The following is a 19,069-nucleotide window of genomic DNA, read 5'->3' on the forward strand; positions in this document are numbered from 1 at the left end:
TGTGGCTCTTTTGGTGGGGGGGGGTGTTATTGGTCTATTGTCTTTTATTTTGGTTTTATATACAGTGGTACCTCTACCTATGAATAACTCTACTTACGAATGTTTCTACTTACGAATGGAGCTCCGTCCGCCATCTTGGATGTGGTTTAGATAGGATTTTTTCTACTTACAAATTTTTAGATAGGGTTGCTTCTACTTACGATTTTTTTCTCCCAATGCATTCCTATGGGATTCAACTTGTGTTCGGAAAGCATTAAATTCGTAAGTAGAGGTACCACTGTATTGTCATATTTTCTGTGAACCACCCTGAGACCTGCGGGTATAGGGTGGTATATAAATTCAATATTCATTCATTCATTCATTCATTTTTGTCATTATTATTTCACCCTATGAAAGGTGTGTCACTGTTCCAAGGCTCACCACTCAGAAGACTTTGCTGGTGGACAGCATATAAATAAAAGGTCTGGAGATGCAAGCACACTTGCGCTTAAAACAGATGACGACGAGAGGTCCCTGTTTTAAGGCCAAAGATGGCTGGAAATGCCTGCTGGTGTTTATATCAGAAGCAGGGAAACCCTTTTCAGGCCGAAAGCTACATTTCCTCTTGGGCAAGCTTCTGGGAGGCCACAGGGTGGTGTTGTGGGCGTGAACTGCGCGCCAGAAGTGGGTGTGGCAACAGCTAGGACTCTGTGCAGTAAGATACATTCCACTCACCCACAAAACCCAGAGGTTGCCGCACCACCAGCACCTCAGCACTTCTCCATCCCGGCAAGGAAGAGGAATCACAATTTGAGGACACATTTCAGTCAGGTAAAAGCACTCAGGGGTGGCGCAGGGTGCAGCCAATGAAAAGAGAAGGGGAGTGAACCGAAGAGAGGAGGGAGGGTCGCCTTAGGTCCATGGGTCAGAAATTGTCTCGATGCCAATCGCCTGTCATTCTGCGGAGAGCAGAATTCCGCAGGTGAGGCAAGGGGGATCCCAACCTACCTCCGCCGCTCGCTCTCTCGGATTTCTCTCTCACGTTGCCTCTGCCGCTCTCGTTCGCGCTGCTCTTTGATTTTGTCAAAAGACAGAATGTCCTGCTTCTCTTTGCTCTCCGACTTGCGGTCGTGGCTTTTTGTGCTCTGGAGTTGGGAAGTGGGGTGGGGTGAAAGGCATAGATTAGAAACATTGACACAAAAGAACGGGGAGATGTCCATTTTCCTCCCGAGAGCGCTGGGCTGGCATAATCTTGTTAGGAAGGGCCCACATCCCTGGCTCAAGGGGCACTTCTGGACAGATCACATTTGAGAACAAAAGCCCAGCCCTATTGGATAGCTCACCATAGAAGTCCATCTAGCCCTGTGAAAAACAGGGGTGCTCAAGTAAGTCGAGGATCTTTAGAACACAGGCCAGGACCACCGGCAGGAGGGTAGCAGCACAGCCAAAAGTGGGAAGACAGACTCTTTTATTTCTGGCACCTCCTTTTCCTCTTTCTGACACCCGTGTGAAATTAGGCCGAGGGCCACAGGCTGCACACACCCCTGCTTTAGAAGCAGAATGATGCCTCCTGAAACTTTTAAATCTCTGGGTCCTCCTCTCGCTGCCCACACAGGCTCAGTTGAAACCGTTCCAACTCCTGTGACATTATTCCATTACACAAAGGGTGACAGGACTTCTCTGCACATCCAGGGACTGCTGGGCGTGACCATTTATTAGAACTACAAAAGAGAAGCGTGTGGCCCCCTCCCCTGGCCTTCCTTTCTTTGCACCGTCTAGTTTCAAGGCACCAAAGCTAAAACCAAGGGCTTACTCTCTCTTTTGATGTGGTTGCGGTTTTCACACTAATAACCGGCTCTCCTTTGGACTTGTCCATGACAACCGTCCGCTCTGCTCCTCGGCTTTCTGCAAGGCAACCATGGGATTAGGCACTTCAGATCTCTGGAACAAGTGCCAAAATCATACTAGTCATCGCTCTTTATAGGCAGGCAACTCCCCATTTACAAAGGGGTTGTGTTCTAAGGCAGCGTGGACGTCAGGACATGCGTACGCCAGCCCTGCCCCATTCCACCCCCCCTTCTGGTGCTGAAAACAGAGCATGTCAAGAGTCGCACATGTAGCAATCATGCAGAAATGCGGAGTACTGACTGGCTGGGGCTGAGTACACACTGGCTGGGGCTGATAGGAGCTGGCGTTCAGCAATATAGGAAGGAACACAGGAAGCTGCCTTATACTGAGTCAGACTATTGAGCCATCTAGTTCAATACTGACTACACTAACTTTCAGCAGCTCTCTGGGGTGGGGGGGGGTGTCTTTCAAACCCTTACTTGGAGAATCAGGGAACTGAAGCTGAGAAGTTCTTCATGCAAAGCAGATGCTCTGCCACTCAGCTGTAGCCCTTCCCCTAGCACATACAATAGGTAAGCAAACTAAGGCCCGGGGACCGGATCCGGCCCAATCGCCTTCTAAATCCAGCCCGTGGTCTGGGAATCAGCATGTATTTACATGAGTAGAATGTGCCCTTTTATTTAAAATGGATCTCTGGGTTATTTGTGGGGCAAAGGAATTTGTTCATTCATTTTTTTACCAAAATATAGTCCGGCCCCCCGCAAGGTCTGAGGGACAGTGGACAGTGCTGAAAATGTTTGCTGAACCCTGACATAGAGGGCCAGTGGTCCCCATCCCTTGCTTTTACTATTTGACACTTAACAAGACAGAAGTCCACCGATGCTACTGTTTGCTGAAGAATGGGGCTGGAGGGATGGAGAGAGAACTCAAACAAGGTAAAATTAGAGGCTAAGAGATGCCTTCTTGTTCTTATCCTTGATAGATCAGACAGGCTTATTTGTGTCTAGTGAGGAAGCCATCACAAAAGCAAATTGAACAAAGGGAACGACATATCCATATGAAACAGGATACATCAGAGAGGCTGGAGACAAAAGCAATTGCTCTGAATAGGTCAAAATGTACTTCCAAGATACCCCTCCGAGACACACAAATGAACACAAGCCTAGCATTTTCCAAAGCAAAGGTGCATTTCCCCCCTGAATGCAAACTGAAGGCATGTTTCAATGCTGTTCTTGAAAAGTGTGCCTTCATCAAATGAGCCTATGTTCTGTATAATTTATCTGAGACACTGCTCTGTCCAGAGTAACTCATCATGTGGAGAAATGGAAGGCAGCCTCCTCCGTTGACAGTTCGTTCTGCTGCACCTGGAGCAACTGAATGATCCCATCACACCCAATGCAGTCACATGAGTTATCAGCACCCACTACCCCAACTTAGGCCAAATGGAAGCAGGCAAGACCAGAGTTGCAGAGCATGCAGAGAAGCAGCCAGCAGCCTTGTTTGGGGTTGTTTGGGGCTCGAGGGAGCTTTTCAATTCTTGTAATTTATTCCCCACAGCACAGCAGCAGCTCTCACTGCACACAGCAATTTGGGAATGACTGGTTTTAAGCAAGCCTTTTCCGAGAGTATTTGTTCAGTTGCCAGGATTGAGCCTCCTACAACAGCTTCCCCTTGATGAAAAGGTTCAAACTGGTTAGTGAGAGCCTCTCTGCCAACACAATCCCACCCACGCCTTTCCTAAGGGTAGCGTGATATTATTCAGAGGCCTTCTATATTGGATACAAATGTCCAGCCCACTCAGACGTCCCTCACATGTATGAATCAAGCTCTCAAGCAGGGCCATAAATCACACAAAAAAGCCACCCCACCCCACAAAGCTTTTGTTACCTGATTTAATCGATCGCGAACGGTCAGAGGACCCCTTTTTTTGCTCCTCCGTTTTGCTCCCCTCTTTCCCGTCTCCCACCTCTTTCTCTTCTGACTTTTTGGGGTCATCCTTTTTCTCCAGTTTTTCTTCTTTCTTAAGGCTAGAAGACCTACAAGTAGATTATAGTACACACACACAAACTTAAAATTTTCTGTTTCCTTTACTTTTTCAATTTATTTATAAGCAGATTCTGATTTATAAGCAGAAACTGATTCTGAAGGGCAGCGGAGAATTTCCTTCATAAGTCAAAGCTACAGAAGCCAGTTTGAGGATTCTAGCGCAATGATATTCCCATTCTTGAATGACTGCACACATCCAGAACCCTGGGCTGGAAAAGGGGGCAATGTGCTTCTCTGTGTGCACAAAACACAGCTGCATCGACCTTGAGCCCTAACCTCTTTTCCTTCAACTCCTCCCAGAACAGCTCCACTGCCCCCAAAACTGGAGGGCAGCAGAGAGAGCGCACACACACACACAGGCTGTCCACATTTCTGGCTTAGAGTGGCAGTAACCTTCATTCTCTTGATGCTAGAGCTGAGCTTGGCCCAATGCTTCCAGCAGTAGCAGCTAGATCTTGGCTTGTTCAAGCAAGTTTGTGGTCCAGAGGTGAAGAACCTCTGGACCGCAAACGAATCATTGCAATTTCCCCAAAGCCACCTCTACCCACCCACCCAGTGACATCACCAGATGAGCAGGAAGACCCCGTTTAATTCTTCATTGGCTGCTTGCCCTAGTCTCAGTAGGGAACAGGATCGTGCAGCCTAGGCAGCAGGATTTGATCGCTGCTCATCACCTAATGAAGCCTTATGGCAGAAGCACCCTTGGAAGCAGCTGTCACGCCTCCATGGCCATCAATTTCATGGGGTTCTACTCTGAACATGACTGAAGTCCCAGTGTCCCAAGCAGACCGCAGAATGCCAAATTGCTGTCCCCAGTGGAAGGGCTGAGCCAGCAGCAGCCCTTTGTAAGGAGGTAGGAAATAACATAATGCAGAACAATGTGAGAACATAAGGACAGGCTGCCGGATCAGCCACTGGCCCATCTAGTCCAGTATCGTATTCTCTCAGTGGCCAAACAAAATGCCTGTGGAAAGTCTGCTAGCCAGATCCAAACAAAAGAACACTCTCCCCTCCTGTGGTTTCCAGCAACTGGCATTCAGAGACGTTTCTGGATTTGCTCTGCTCATTCATGCTTTGTCATGAAACCACTTCAAAGCCCGACAGACAGGGAATTATTAAAACTCCAGCTTTACTTTTCCGATTTGGAGTCTGTTGAGTGACGCCTGTCCTTCTCTTTCTTGGCTTCTGTTTCTCTCTTCTCTGATGATGCTCTTTTCCCGGCAGGTTCATTTTTGGCCTGGAATGATATTGAGGAAATTGCTTAGGGCCGGGGCATGCGTGTACACGAGTCAGTAGGATCACACAATAAGATGCTGTTCCTGGGATGAACCACTTGCAAAATAGGGGAGGAAGACATTTTCAAATGCTTGTCTCCACCCACACCTGAAGCCCAAGGTGGTGCACGTGGTTCCCGCTTTCCGGACACAATGCATTCCCAGAAGATCATTCACTAGGCAAGCATTCGCATAATGAGCTGATGGTTTCCATTATTCTCTATGGGAACATTTCTAATCTGTGATTTGCTCAATTTTTTTCCCCCTCCCTCCATGGTTCCTTCCTGAAATGGCTGCAGCAAACCAGCAAGAGAGAAACAAAGGAAAAATGATTTGCCTGATCTCTCTCGCTCCCTGATTTGTCCAATCTCCTTCTCCCCCTACATGATTTCTGCCACAAAATAGATGCCAGTGACCAACAAAATACAAACAAGTAAGGAAGTGGGCAAACCCCGGCTGTTCGGATATCTGAACTGGCCCAGGTTGTGAGGCTTGGGCATAATTCTTTATGTTCAGATAGCTGAATTTGTGAATAACAAGCATTCTCACCATGGGACCTGCACGTACATTTGAGGGTAAAGTTTACCACAAAGGAGTGGGCTGTTTCAGTCACATTTCACATGGGTAGCAAATAAAACTCACTTTTTCAACGGAAATCATTTTCCCATGCAGTTCTGTTCGATGCAGATGGTTAATACATTTAGTCGCTTCCTCGGATGAAGACATGGTGACAAAGCCATAACAGCGAGCACCGGGACTGCGGGCATTGGTCACCACTTTTGCACCCACCACCTGCCAGGGAGACAAGGAGCAAAGGAACCTGGGCAACTCTGGCACAGCAATGTCAGAGGAAGCGAAATTACCAAGAAAGGGCAAAAAAAAAAAAGGAGTCCATTCTACTCCCGAAACTGTTCAAAAACCAAGGTGCGGCTTCCGATTGGCTGCAGGAGCTTCCTGCACTTGATCAGAAGCCGCGGAAGCTGGGTCGGACGTACGTTGGGCTTCCAAAAAACGTTCACAAACCCGGAACACTCACTTCCAGGTTTGCGGTGTTCAGGAGCTGATTTGTTCGGAAGCCAAGCCGTTCCGAGTACCAAGGTACCACTGTACAGTGGTACCTCTGCTTACGAACTTAATTCATTCAGGAGGTCTGTTCTTAATCTGAAATCGTTCTTAACCTGAGGTACCACTTTAGTTAATGGGGCCTCCTGCTGCCGCCGGCACACAATTTCTGTTCTCATCCTGAGATAAAGTTATTAACCCGAGGTACTACTTCCGGGTTAGCGGAGTTTGTAACCCGAAGTGTTTGTAACCCAAGGTACCACTATACTGCAATAGTAGAAGCAAGTTTCTGCCAGCTGCCAGCAACTGGATTAATGCCTCCTAAACTTACCATAGGGCTGGGGCCTGGAATAAACCATAATTTCAAGCACCTGGAGTTTCCCAATTCCCGCCCCCCACTTCCCCCCCCCCTGTCAACAGTGCTCCCTGTTTTGGGGGCTGGTTCCTAAATGTCTCATACAGTGGAACCTCTGTTTTTGAACGTAATCCGTTCCAGAAGACCATTCGACTTCCGAAACGTTCAAAAACCGAAGATCAAAATCCATTGAAAAAATGGAGAAACGCGCCTCGGAAGCGGTTCAATTTCCAAGGCGCGTTCAAAAACGGAAGCAATTACTTCCGGGTTTTCGGCGTTCGGGTTCTAAATTGTCTGTCAACGGAGACATTCGAGAACCCAGGTTCCACTGTATTATTACTGTATTAAACACTGAAGACAAGGTATTGCAGAAATAGTTCGGGGTGCCATTCAGCATCAAATATTTCTGGCAAAAAGTTTCATGATTAAGTCAGACATCAGTAAGAGACAAATTACAGTTTTCTTCACATTTACACTTGAATGAACGAGTGCAGGTGTGCTGGAGGGGTGTAATGCAAGTCTCGCCCCACCCCTTTGCAGGAAGTCAATGTAATGTAGCCAATGTGATCATCAATATAATTGATGCATGAATAATACACTGTTAGGCCTGCGCTGTTTTGGTTTCTTGGAATAAGGGGTTAACTTCACTGACGTCAGTATTTATTTACTGCTGAAGTACACTTGACAGATAGATCATTTGCAGAGGCAAGGTGAATGAAAACCCATTACAAAGTGTTTTCAGCTTAGAATGGTTTCTTCAAAACTAGTTGCAGCTTCCAGCCTGAAGGAAGCCCAGCCTGTTCATGTTCCAGAGCTATTTATTTGGGTTGGTTTTTAGTGATATGGGTTAAATCCAAGAAGGGTAGGGGCAGTGGAAAGGGGGGGAGGACGAAAGATGCTCACCCTGGCATGTATAAAAGGACAACTTGAATAAAAGACTGACAAGCTTAATACTTTCAGCCTTGTTTCTGAAAAATGCTTACCTTTCCATATTTGGTAAATAGGTTCTTCAGATCTGTAGCTCTGGTGGAAGACGAAAGACCACTAACCCACAGATTTCTGCCAGAACTACCACCAGCCCGACCTAAGTTGAAAGGGGGGAAATTAGAGAAATGGTAAATGTCTACATCCAAAAAGAAAGGAAGACAGCACCACGAAAGCAGACAGACTTGGAAGTTTTCCAAGTTTAATATTAACCAAATATTCTTTCAGAGAAACTTGATATCCCACTTGGTCACACTTGGAAGTGGACCTGCTGAAATTTAGATCCGTTAATTTCAACGGGTCTGTTCAGAGCTTAGTCTGGATTCTGGTCACTACCTGCAAGTAGGATTTGAGGATAACTATGAACGACGACTGCAAATAATCATGGTTACAGCTTACCTTTCTCATCCTTTGAAACACTTTTAGCCTCTGCATCCTTATTAGAGCTAAAGACAGGGGGGGAAATGAAGAACTTTACTCAACAAGAATGAGGCCATGAGAAAAAGAGCACACAAGGCTGTGTCTGCTATGATCAGATACCTACCAGAAAAATAATGTGAAAGGAATTAACCCTTTTTAAGGGGTATCTTTAAGAACTCAACAAGGAGGGTCAGAGGCGATGAAACAGAGCTACAGCTTATGGTGGACAAAGGTCAAGAGCACAACTTGCAAAACTGAGAAATAAAATAAATGCTTAATGAGAAATGGGCTGGGGAGGGAGGGACATAGCGAACCACGTTCTACAAAAAAGGTGCGCAAGGACAACTAAAAAAAAGGAAAGATTTTTATTTGGAACAAGCTATCATCTGGTTAAGGCCCTTACAACAGGGTCCCTTTGGAGGAATTCACAGCGCATTTGCATTCATAAACGACCAACGGGGAAGAAAAAAAGAGAGCATCTGGTCTAAAACGGAGAAAAAACAAACCTCGTGTTCTGATCACCACCCTCTTGGGCAGAGGACTCTTCCTCACAATTAGCCTTGGCTTCCATCTTCTCGGCATCTTGGCTAACCACCTGGAAACCTGCGTCCTTCTCCGCAGTTTCCTCACTACTGGCTTCCAGAGTTTGGGCTGCTTTGCTACTCTCACCACTTCCTTCTCCTTCTCCTCCTCCTCCACACCTGCTCTCTACTGCTAAAGAGTCAGAGTCCAGGTTAGCTTCCTCTACTGTCTCTTCGCTCGGCTCCCCTTTCGCTACCACTAAGTGCTTCGCTTCATCCTCCTCGCTCCTGGCCGCAGCCTGGCCTGACTGGCTGTCCGTATCTAAAAGCTCTTCGTCCGACTGAGCGACGGCAGTGGCAAGTGCGTCTTCCTCTTCCTGGGCTTCCTGTTTGACCGGCAACGAGATATTCTCTTCCTGTGCCTGCTCTGCTTCAGAAGCTTCTTCTTTAAGGGGCTCAGATTTACAAGTGTCACCCAAAATGTCGAGCATTTTCTCATTTTCTATGGATTTAACAGGAATAGAATGGCACAAGGTTTAATCACCAGGGAAACACAGCAAAGACAAATGCGGAACGGGCATGGCTGCCAGACTTAACACTGAGAGAACGGCTAAGGCTACACAGAGATTGGAAAACCCCTTGGGTATACCACATTCAAATACCTAACACTAACTTCAGTCTTACATGGCTATCAGAGCAACGCCTGAAAAGAGAGAAGGAAGAAAAACCTTTAGGTGCGGCGTTCCCAGCTTGCTCCTCATTTGTCTTCACGCGGTTGTGCTGCTTTCCCTTTTTCCACATTTTTTTTCTCCCTGGAAATGAGCTTCGAAAGTCCATGATGCTTATACAGACTGCACAGATTCTTTTTCAGACAGTTCAACTTCCGTATTTTATTTATTTATTCTACTGAAATTCTTTCAAGGAGACCAGTCCACACGTGAACACCAAGAACAACTTCAGGTGGGAATGAGAAGACATTCATAGTCCAGAAAAGCAAGAGTGATGGGAATTTTCATGACCGACCCATCTTCCGTCTTTCCAAGTATCCACTTTGCGATTTGGGTCCCTGCCTTTACTGTATACTTCTCTAGTAAAAGTTACAGAACCAAGGCACTGGGTAATATCACAAGATCTGCTCTGCACACAGGAATTGCTCATTAGGCTTGGGGTGCTCCCCAATTAAGGGATTTAAAAGCAAACTGCTCTCTCAAAAAACTGGTCTTGGGCCATATTAATAAAAGGATGCTGTTGCAGATCTGGTGATATGACCAGATTTCCAATCTCTGTGGCTTTTTCTCCCCTTTTTTTGTTGTGTGCGTATATGATCTGGACTGTGCACCAGTTACGAATAAGTGAACCACAGATACTAGTGGAATAAAACCTAAAGAGAGTAACTAAAGGGATTTGTGTGCAAAACCTATGTGGAAGGTTAAAGGCCAGGGAGAGCAAGGCGTTTTGTTTTGTTTTTAAGGATCAGTACCTGATTCCAAGGGAAATTCTTCAAGCTCCTATTAAAATAATAAACAGGGGAAGGGTGGAAACAAGCAAAAGTTACAAAACTCCATTGTACGGCAAGATGAAAAGTCAACGCGACGCAAAATCTGCCGCAACAGCATAACACCTTCCCCAGTGGTGACTCAGCGGCTAGCGTGAAACATTTGTATGCTTTGTCCCCTCTCTGGGTTGTCTGAAACTATGTAGATTCATTTAAATTAATGTAACCCAAGTTAGTCCTGCCCATCAGCTTCAAGGAGCATACTCTGAGTCAGGCAAGCTTCAAGTACAGCCCATAATCTCAACGCCACAATGATGGCTGAGGAGCAACGGCAAAGAGCTACAGCAATTGTTTTTAACCCAATGAACAATGGTTCTTTAGCTGAATGAATCCCACCCTACCTATTTGCTGCCACCAGAAAGTATGGCTCTTACTTTCTATATATCTATTCAAGTCTATTCTACATCTATCTATCTATCTAGACACACAGAGAGAGAAAAGAAAAAAGTTACCTTCACATCTGTAAAATCAGAGGACACCAGATCGGAGGTGTTTCTGGCCTCTTCGCCTTCCACCTATAAGTAGTGAGGAACAGCGTCAAACTTCCTGAAACACCACAGTTTCTTCACTGAAAACCAAGAATGAATCGGAAATAGGGAGACCCCCCTCCAACTGCCCTTTAGCTGCCACCTCATCCCCCCAAACCAGCTTTAAGAACAGTGGTAAATGAAACTGGGGGAATGGGGGGACGACGATGAAAAATGACAGCAAATTCTTTGAGAGTGATGTTGCTGCAATGGTTAATGGTTTTAATGGGGTTAATGGGGAAGGGCCATAGCTGAGCAGTAGAGCGTTCCAGGTTCAAACCCAGGCATCTCCCAAGTCGAGCAAGGAAGCTCTAGGGAGCAGCTGCCAGTTAGTGCAGGCAATACTGAGCTAGATGGGTCAAAGGACTGACTCAGTATGAGGCAGCTTACTTGGTTCCCATATTCCAGGGCACACCATGTCTTCAGATTCCTCCCTCTCACCTCCTCTCTAAGTCACCTGTTACTGTATATACAGTACACAGTAAGAGGATGTTGCTTAGCACGAAAGCAAACCATTGGTCTCTCCACCCACAAAAAACTAAACTAAACGGTGTTGCATTAAAGAAGCAGGACCTAAATGTACCCCAGGTAGGTTTTGTCTAAACCACTAGCAGTGCTAACCCAAACTGCAAGGGACACGAAACAGTGGTATTCTACCCAGGGTGAGGCTGGTGAGGGAAGAGAAGCTCAGCTTGGCCTCCAGACGGTCATGCTGGACTCTGAAGTACAAGAATAAGCCCTAATAAGCCTTTTAGTTTTAAAACCAGTGCTCCAGAGTGTGGGCAGGTGCACACATTTTTCCAAAATTGAACCGTGGGTCACATATACTAAGGCCTGGCCTTAACATTTCATGCACACACATATACCCTAAAGTAATGATTCTCTAGCATGTTTACTCTGCACAGGTAAGCACTTGCAGAGGTAGCATTCAAGCCCACGTCTCCCAAATCCAAGCACTCCCTGAACTAAGCTAGCTCCTGTCCTTCCCCAAGAACTCAGAGAAGTTAAGATGCTTTACAAATGAAATCATCCCTGGCACCCCAATTCTAAACACCTTGCTTTGGAATCAGCTCACAAATTCCTTTTGAAGTTGGCTGGCCTAACGTTAGATCCAGTGTTGTGCTTGAAACTCTCCTTGTTCTAGGCGCGCTTTTCCACAGGGAATTTCATTACCGTGAGTAGTTTCTGAGCTCTGGGCGCAGCCTAATATTTCAGATTAAAACTGAAGGATAGGAGGACCCTTTTCTGCCTCCCCACTTCCAGCTACTCTCTGAAGACTGGAGAAGAGACCCTCTTAAGAATATTAGGCGGTGGGCAGAGGAAGGGCTAGACCATGTGAAAAACGAAGGTAATATTTTAGCTGTTCATTCATTTTCAGCCTTGTATTCTTGTTATTAAAAAGTGTGCCTAGACATTCCGTTGTTGCGCCCATGTGCCATTTAGCTCCTAGCTTTCATATCTCAGTTTCTAACAATGGTTAGATCCCAAGCTAGCTTAAACCTGCACAGAATGACAGGTTGGGCTTCTGGGGTTGCATCCAATTAAGTTCAACAAAGAGGAGACCCACTAAAATGAACAAGATTTAAGCTGGCAATGTGCATTCATTTCACCGGATCTACTCTGGAGTAGAACAAACATGGGATACAACCCCTGATTTCTTTTGTTAACTACAAGTATAGAGGCGCTAAGCTGGCTATCAATTCTTGATAGATTTAAGTGTCCTGATTCTAAGGACAACAAACGGCTTGCTCAGAACCATTTTGCTTCAAGCAAAACTTGAGCTGAGCTGCATTCGGCAAAGGCCTACAGACACACAGGAAGATGAGCAAATGGAAATGCATGTGAAAAGAAAGGGGGGAATTAACCAATTTTTTAAAAAAAAATAAAAACTATTTCTGAAATCTTTCTACCGCAACGTTTATGATGCATGCATTTAAAGCTTATAGGTTTTAGTAAAAAGAATCAAATGGGATTTTTAAAAAACAAAAAAACAAATTATTTCCACTTTAATAAAATAAATGGAAATTGTGGCGATTATTCAGATGGCATGTATTTTTTAAAAGAGATGCATACCATGGCTACTGGTATTTCTCTCGATTCTTCTTTAATGTCTGACATGTGTGGAAGTGCCTCCATGGTACCTACAGGACATCCTGAAAGCTGCTCTGGAAGTTCTCTCCTTTCTGCAGCAGCATTTTCTTTACTATCAGACTCAGAGGAGGAGCCAAGTCTACTATCAGCACAGTCATCTACACCACTGCCGTTATCTATTTCAGCTTCATCTAACAAATTAATATCCATCATGTCAATATCCTGCAAGTTATCCAAACTTCCTTCAATATCCTCCTGTGAAAAGAGAAAAAGGCCGTATATATAATTGCCGTCAGGACTCCAAGGCAGAACTGTTACTGTGCAACTGCAAGGCTAGTTGTACCTGCCCATCTCCAGAGTCATCCTCAAGCCCGTTGTCTTCAACTCCTTCTTCCTCTGGTCTACGCCCTAATAAGATAAGGGTTATTAAAACACATACATACAGACATACAAACATACATACATACATATAATCTTTATTCAGGGCCCATTTTGCAACGCAAATGAAAAATATAAATAGAATCAGGCCAAACTAAGACCTAGTCCTCACTAAGAACTCTGGATCTAAGCAGAAAGCCAGGGCAGTGTAATGATTAAAGACTGCTGGACTGGGTAAAGATAAAGGTAAATGCTGGACTAGGGACCTTGGAGACCAGGGGTCAAATTCCCAATCACCAACAAAGCAAACAGGGTGGCCTTCAGCCAATTACTCACTCTCAGCCAGGTTTGTTTTGATGATAAAAAAGGAGGAAAGTATGTATGCCACCTCGAGCTCCTTGGAGGAAAGGTGGGGTATAAATTTCACAAATAAATAAGGCCCGCAATGTTGTCAAGATGGGTCAATGCAATGTCTACCCCAGTACCCTTTGCCATTTATCACTACGACCCAAACATCCATTTGGAGATCCGTTGCTTAATGCTTTGCCGTATGTATGGCAAAGTGTGCTAGGGCTGCCACCCAACCTAGATCAGGCCGCAACACAGCAGCGGGTCCTGACCCACTGGTCAATGATGAACAGTCTGCTCCAAATCAGCAGCCTTTTAGGCTAAAGGGAGATATCTAAATGGCATAAATGAGTAATAATTAAATAAATACATTGCACCAATAGGAAAGGGAAAAACCCACCAGAAAAATCAATGCATCTGCAAAAATCTGGATTTTTGGTTTTTAGTTTCCGCTTTGTAAATAAAATATGCCATTTGGCATTTTTAATTTTTTTGGTGTAAGTTGCCTAGAAGGTATAGAATAGGCAGGTCATAAACTGAATACATACAGCAAATGAAGCAGTAAACATATTTCAATACTGCTTCAAACTAAAGGGGAAGGGGAGGGTGACTGAGTGCTTGATATAGGAATTCTTGAGCATAACTCTGTGATTTGTCCAGGCACTCTGTCTTAAGCAAATGCTCTTTCTCAGCATTTTGGGGGAGGCACAGCTATAGGCAAGTTAACCATACAAATGCAAGCAGAACTCCTCCCCTATTCCCCGGCATACCTTTGCTGCTCCTCTTGGGCACCTTCTTTGTGGTTATTTCTGTCACCACTGGAATCTCTTCAGGGTCTCCCCCCTCCTCCTCAATAGCCTGTTAAAAGAACATAAGGTTAAGCATTTACTTTACAACTCGTTCTTCAGGACAATCCCATGGCCCTTCTCAGGACAAAATAACTACGCTGCAAGATTTTGAAGCAGGAATGATCGGATGGCAGCAGGTCCGCTCAGAATGTCACAGCTCCCCTCCCAGCACCAGGAGATCCAGTTTCCTTTCCAGCATCAGGGTTCCAGGACACGATCTTCTATGAAGCCTACCAGCCTTGATGATTCTTTGAAGGTGGCTTTGTGACTGCACCTCTCCCAGTTCAAGATTTCTTAATTGCTGCAGAACAATGGCATATTCAGCTTCCCTTACAGAGAAGTGTTTTTCATCACTGCTTCCTGTTAAAGGTCATGGCCCTTGGAAGAGAGAGAAATATACTGGAAGTAAGCCACTGACTGCGCAGGTTCATGGACCATGGTCTCTGCTTCCTTGGAGGAAGTGATGGAATGCTTACCAAATCTACAGAAGACACCAAACTGGGAGGGGTAGCTAATGGCACTGAAGATAGAGATTCAATATTACCTTAATAGATTGGAGTACTGGGCCCAAACTAACAAAATGAATTTCAATAGGGACAAACACACTTAGGCAGGAAAAACCAAGTGCACAAATATAAGGTGGGGGACACTTGGCTTGCCAATAGTACATGTGAAAAGGATCTAGGGGTCTTCTATCCCAGGGATAGAAACCAAAACACACCAACAAACAACCCTTGGCAGCACCTTAACTTTAACCATAGCTTTTGTTGACTAGTCCATGAGTGACATCAGATGCATTATTCTTAGTTGACAAACTAGGTTCACATTGATTTTAATTTATTTATTGCATTTATATTCCATCTTTCCTCCAATCAGCTCAAAGTGCCACACATAGTTCTCCCCTTAATTTAAATTCAGTCTGGTTGCCTTCACAGGGTTGCAGGGGATCCGATGTGGAGGTGGGGGCTCCTTTAAACTTCTCCCTTGAGGGGAGTGTGGCTGCAAACCCCTCAACAGAAAGTGTGATGGAGCCTGCACCTCCCCAACTGAGCAGCCCCAATCCAGCTCCTGTTCCCGTGCAAGCAGCAACGCTGCCCAGCGGAGCAGCCCGACCCTACTCCTACTTGCCTGCAAGCAGGAGGAGGGGGGCAACATCCCTTGCCTGATCACTTGCCGCTCCAGCCCAGCCTTCCCTCACTCAGCACTGGGGCCACCAGTGCTGGAGAAGGAGGTTGCTGTTGTGGCGGCGGTGGAGGGACCCACCGCTGGAGGGCAGCAGGTCCCTGCTCGCTTGCCGCCTGGCCCACCTTCCCTCACTAGGAAAACGGAAGTGTGACAATAAAAACGGAAGTTATACTCAGAATAGAGCACGTTCCGCTTCCGAAAAAAATTCCAAAACCAGAGCACTCATTCCCGGGTTTGAAGTGTCCAGATTCCAAGTAGTTCGAGAACTAAACTGTTCGAAAACTGTATTTATTTTCCCCGATTTAAACTGTATTTATTTCCCCCCCCCCTGGGTGGAGATTTTCTTGAGTCAAAATGAGAGTACCCATAAACCTTTTTTTTAAGGGGAAAAAAGCCCTAATGCCATAAAATTATGTATCGTTGGAAAGATAATTTAATGAAGAATATAATGCAGTAACTTTTATGAAGAATTCTTTATTACAACAGCATTCATAAAGAAGAAACATGAAACACCCAGAAAAAATGAGATATACAGGTTAAATTGCCGTGTTGGCACTTTGCAATAAGTAAGTGGGTTTGGGGTTGCGGTTTGGGCACTCGGTCTCTAAAAGGTTCACCACCACAGGTCTAACCCCACCACAAGTACTTATCAGAAGAGTTAAGGCTGATGATTGATGGTTGATGATCTCCAGCAGGCTAAGGACAAAGGTGAAAGCTGTTCTCTAGTTCTGCTGGATCTCTCAGTGGCCTTTGGTACCATCGACCATGACATCCTTCTGGACCATCTAGAGGGGCTGGGAGCACTGTTATACAGTGGTTCCACTCCTTCTTCCTGGGCCGTGTTCAGAAAGTGGTGTTAGGGGATGAGGGTTCATAAATGTCGCTGAGACAAGTGTGAATGTGCTGGGAATGTGGGCTTGGAAGAGCACACACACAGAATTTTGAAATTCTGTCCTACCGTGTGATGCCCCAAGTCTTGCACAGCCTGGGAGTCATTTTGGACTGGCAGCTGTCCATGGAGGCACAGCTAAGTTCTGTGTCCAGGGCAGCTGTCTACCAGCTCCATCTGGTACGCAGGCGGACACCCCACCGGTACCTACCTGCGGACTGTCTCGCCAGAGTAGTGCATGCTCTATAATAATAATAATAATAATAATAATAATAATAATAATAATAATAATAAATTATTTATACTCCACCCATCTGGCTGGGTTTCCCCAGCCACTCCGGGCAGCTTCCAACTGAATATTAAAAACAGTACAGCAAGTTCCTCCTAAACATATAGTTTAGGCAATTTGATCCAATTCAGTTTTTTCACTTTTTGTACACTAGTGTAAGCATGGGTATGAATTTTTTTCGGTTCTTTATGCTTCTACCTCTTTGCAAGCAGCCTTGAAGCTGTTGTTTTGTTTGTCTGCACCAAGCAGCGTGTGAGATTTTATTAAATTAGTAAGAGAACCTCCTTTCTTTTCGTTTGAACCCATCCATCCGGGTCCTTCCACTTTGGAGGAGGAACAACAGCAGCAGCAGCAGCAGCATTAGCAGCGGGATAGTAATCATCATAACAATTATAAAGCTTGCTAATGTTTTACAACTTTTTATGTGTTGTAAGCCGCCCAGAGTGGCTGGGGAAACCCAGCCAAATGGCCGGGGTACAAATAATAAAATTACTATAATTGTTGTTGTCGTCGTCATCTTCCACGTGACAGCGCTTCGGATACCAGGAGATTGCAGCCTCTTCGGGGCAGGGGGACCTAGTGACAACACTCGACTTTTTACAGACAACAAGCGATCGATACCAAAGCGGACTCGGAATACCGCGCTCCCAAAGGGCGTCTAATTGCTCTGAGTCTACAAATCCACAGGAGGGTGGGGAAGGGGGGCAAAGGCCACTGGAGGCGCACGCGCAGTAAGCCTTTAACCTCTTGCACGCCGGCGCGTTTTTAATTTCCCCGCCCACGCTTCTTCACCTTACTAAGCCGCTCGAGGAGGACGCTCTTGATGCCGCTGCTGTCCAAGCTGCGCCGCTTCAGCTCGGCCCGCAGGTCGATCACCCGCAGGTCGCTCAGCCGCCGCGTCACCCCGAAGGAGCCATCCGACTCGCCGCCGCCGCTGAGGGGAACCGCTGCTTCGCCGGCCAGGTTCTCCGCCGCCATCGGAAGGAACTTGCCTGCTCGGCCCTTTTTCTACAAAAGCTGCTTTTCTTTAAATATATATATATTTAAAATGCAGAATAAAATAAAAATTTTAAAGTGGCAGTTTGCGCGGCGCGCGCCTCCTCTCGCTACACACAAAATGGCGGCCGCAGCTCTACGCGCAGACGCAGAGCAGGCAGGGCTCGCTGCGACGCATGCTCAGAGTGCACGATCCGCTCTGGCGCATGCGCCTTTGGTTGAGCGAGCCCAGGCAGGAAGGAAACTTGCTGCTTTGCGCGCATGCGTATTAAGGAAAGTGGTGGGGGGGTGAATTAAGGGACAAAATTCTCCACTGTAGCATTTTGTCCCGGAAAACTACATTTGTAATATGGCTTGGCTATCGCAAAAAATGTGGAATTAAATGAGACCCTTAGGGTCTATGTGGCCCTCGAGGCTCTTCCCCAGGCCAAATCCCTCACTGGCCCTTGTTGACTTATTTACTAAATTTGTATAGCACCCTGCATCAAATGGGGTTCACAACATAAAATTACAAAATGAAAACGCAAAATAAATGAAGTGCCTTTTCTTCAGTGTTGGGTTTTTGTTTTTGGCTTAGCTCCAATTATTATCCTTATTTATTAAATGTACATACCACTCTTCAAAAGATTTCAGGTTGCTTCGCAGTAAAATTTTAAAAAGCTCTTAAAACTCCGAAAATCCTTCTTGCTTACCTGGTTGGAGGATATAGAGCAGGGGTCAGCAACCTTTTTCAGCCGTGGGCCTCAGACCATGTGGTAGGCCGGACTATATTTTGTAAAAAAAATATTTGCCCCACAAATAACCCAGAGGTGCATTTTAACTAAAAGCACACATTCTATTCATGTAAAAACACCAGGCAGACCCCACAAATAACCCAGAGATGCATTTGAAATAAAAGCACACATTCTACTCATGTAAAAACATGCTGATTCCCAGACCATCCATGGGCCGGATTGAGAAGGCCCACGGACCTTAGATTGCCTACCCCTGATATAGAGGGAGGGTGTGGAAACTACCTATTGTAGGAAAGTTAAATTAACACCTGTTGCTCCACCAACTGTCACCTCCAGCCCCGCCCACCATGGGCATGTGGCCTCAGGAGGAGGGAATGCGGTCCTCATGCTGAAAATGGCTCCCCATCCCTGGGTTAGTTTAGGATCTGCCATGAAGCTCCATGAATGCACAGTCCCCCAACCAAACCTACCCTTACATTACTGTTGTGATGATAAATTAGAGGAGGGAGAGGACCTCCCTGACCTCCTTGGTAGGAAAAGTGAGGTATTAACGTCATAACCAGATGTAATAATGCAACAAGTAATATAATAAATGTAATCAGCTATTTGTTTGGAGGTGTTTTACTCCTGCCAAAAGAGACACTGAAAGTAGTTTACAGTGATCGTTCGCAATATAATTCCTGCTCCGAGAGGTGTACAGAAGACATGACTAAGGCTGGCCCACCCATGGGGCAAGGTGA

General features: G+C 45.7%; 1 protein-coding gene across 2 annotated transcripts in view; it reads right to left on the reverse strand.

Moving 5' to 3' along the window:
- The window catches only part of LOC118086459 (scaffold attachment factor B1), a 30,121-nt gene extending 12,381 nt beyond the window's left edge, over positions 1-17,740 (reverse strand). Inside the window, exons 1-14 of one of the 2 annotated variants that reach the window (XM_035118077.2) lie at positions 17,392-17,740; positions 14,159-14,246; positions 13,006-13,070; positions 12,645-12,917; positions 10,497-10,559; positions 9,970-9,997; positions 8,475-8,991; positions 7,948-7,994; positions 7,548-7,648; positions 5,790-5,939; positions 5,007-5,110; positions 3,715-3,863; positions 1,793-1,884; positions 988-1,124 (exon numbers count right to left, since the gene is read on the reverse strand). In XM_035118077.2, the coding sequence (XP_034973968.2) occupies positions 988-1,124; positions 1,793-1,884; positions 3,715-3,863; positions 5,007-5,110; positions 5,790-5,939; positions 7,548-7,648; positions 7,948-7,994; positions 8,475-8,991; positions 9,970-9,997; positions 10,497-10,559; positions 12,645-12,917; positions 13,006-13,070; positions 14,159-14,246; positions 17,392-17,577 (2,000 nt within the window). In that variant the 5' untranslated portion in view covers positions 17,578-17,740. The remainder of the gene's footprint in view (positions 1-987; positions 1,125-1,792; positions 1,885-3,714; positions 3,864-5,006; positions 5,111-5,789; positions 5,940-7,547; positions 7,649-7,947; positions 7,995-8,474; positions 8,992-9,969; positions 9,998-10,496; positions 10,560-12,644; positions 12,918-13,005; positions 13,071-14,158; positions 14,247-17,391) is intronic. The other variant, XM_035118079.2, reaches the window with a different exon arrangement.
- Between the last annotated feature and the right edge of the window lie 1,329 nt (positions 17,741-19,069).

This window comes from Zootoca vivipara, chromosome 6 (genome assembly GCF_963506605.1).
Source record: "Zootoca vivipara chromosome 6, rZooViv1.1, whole genome shotgun sequence".
In the NCBI taxonomy this organism is placed as follows: domain Eukaryota; kingdom Metazoa; phylum Chordata; class Lepidosauria; order Squamata; family Lacertidae; genus Zootoca; species Zootoca vivipara.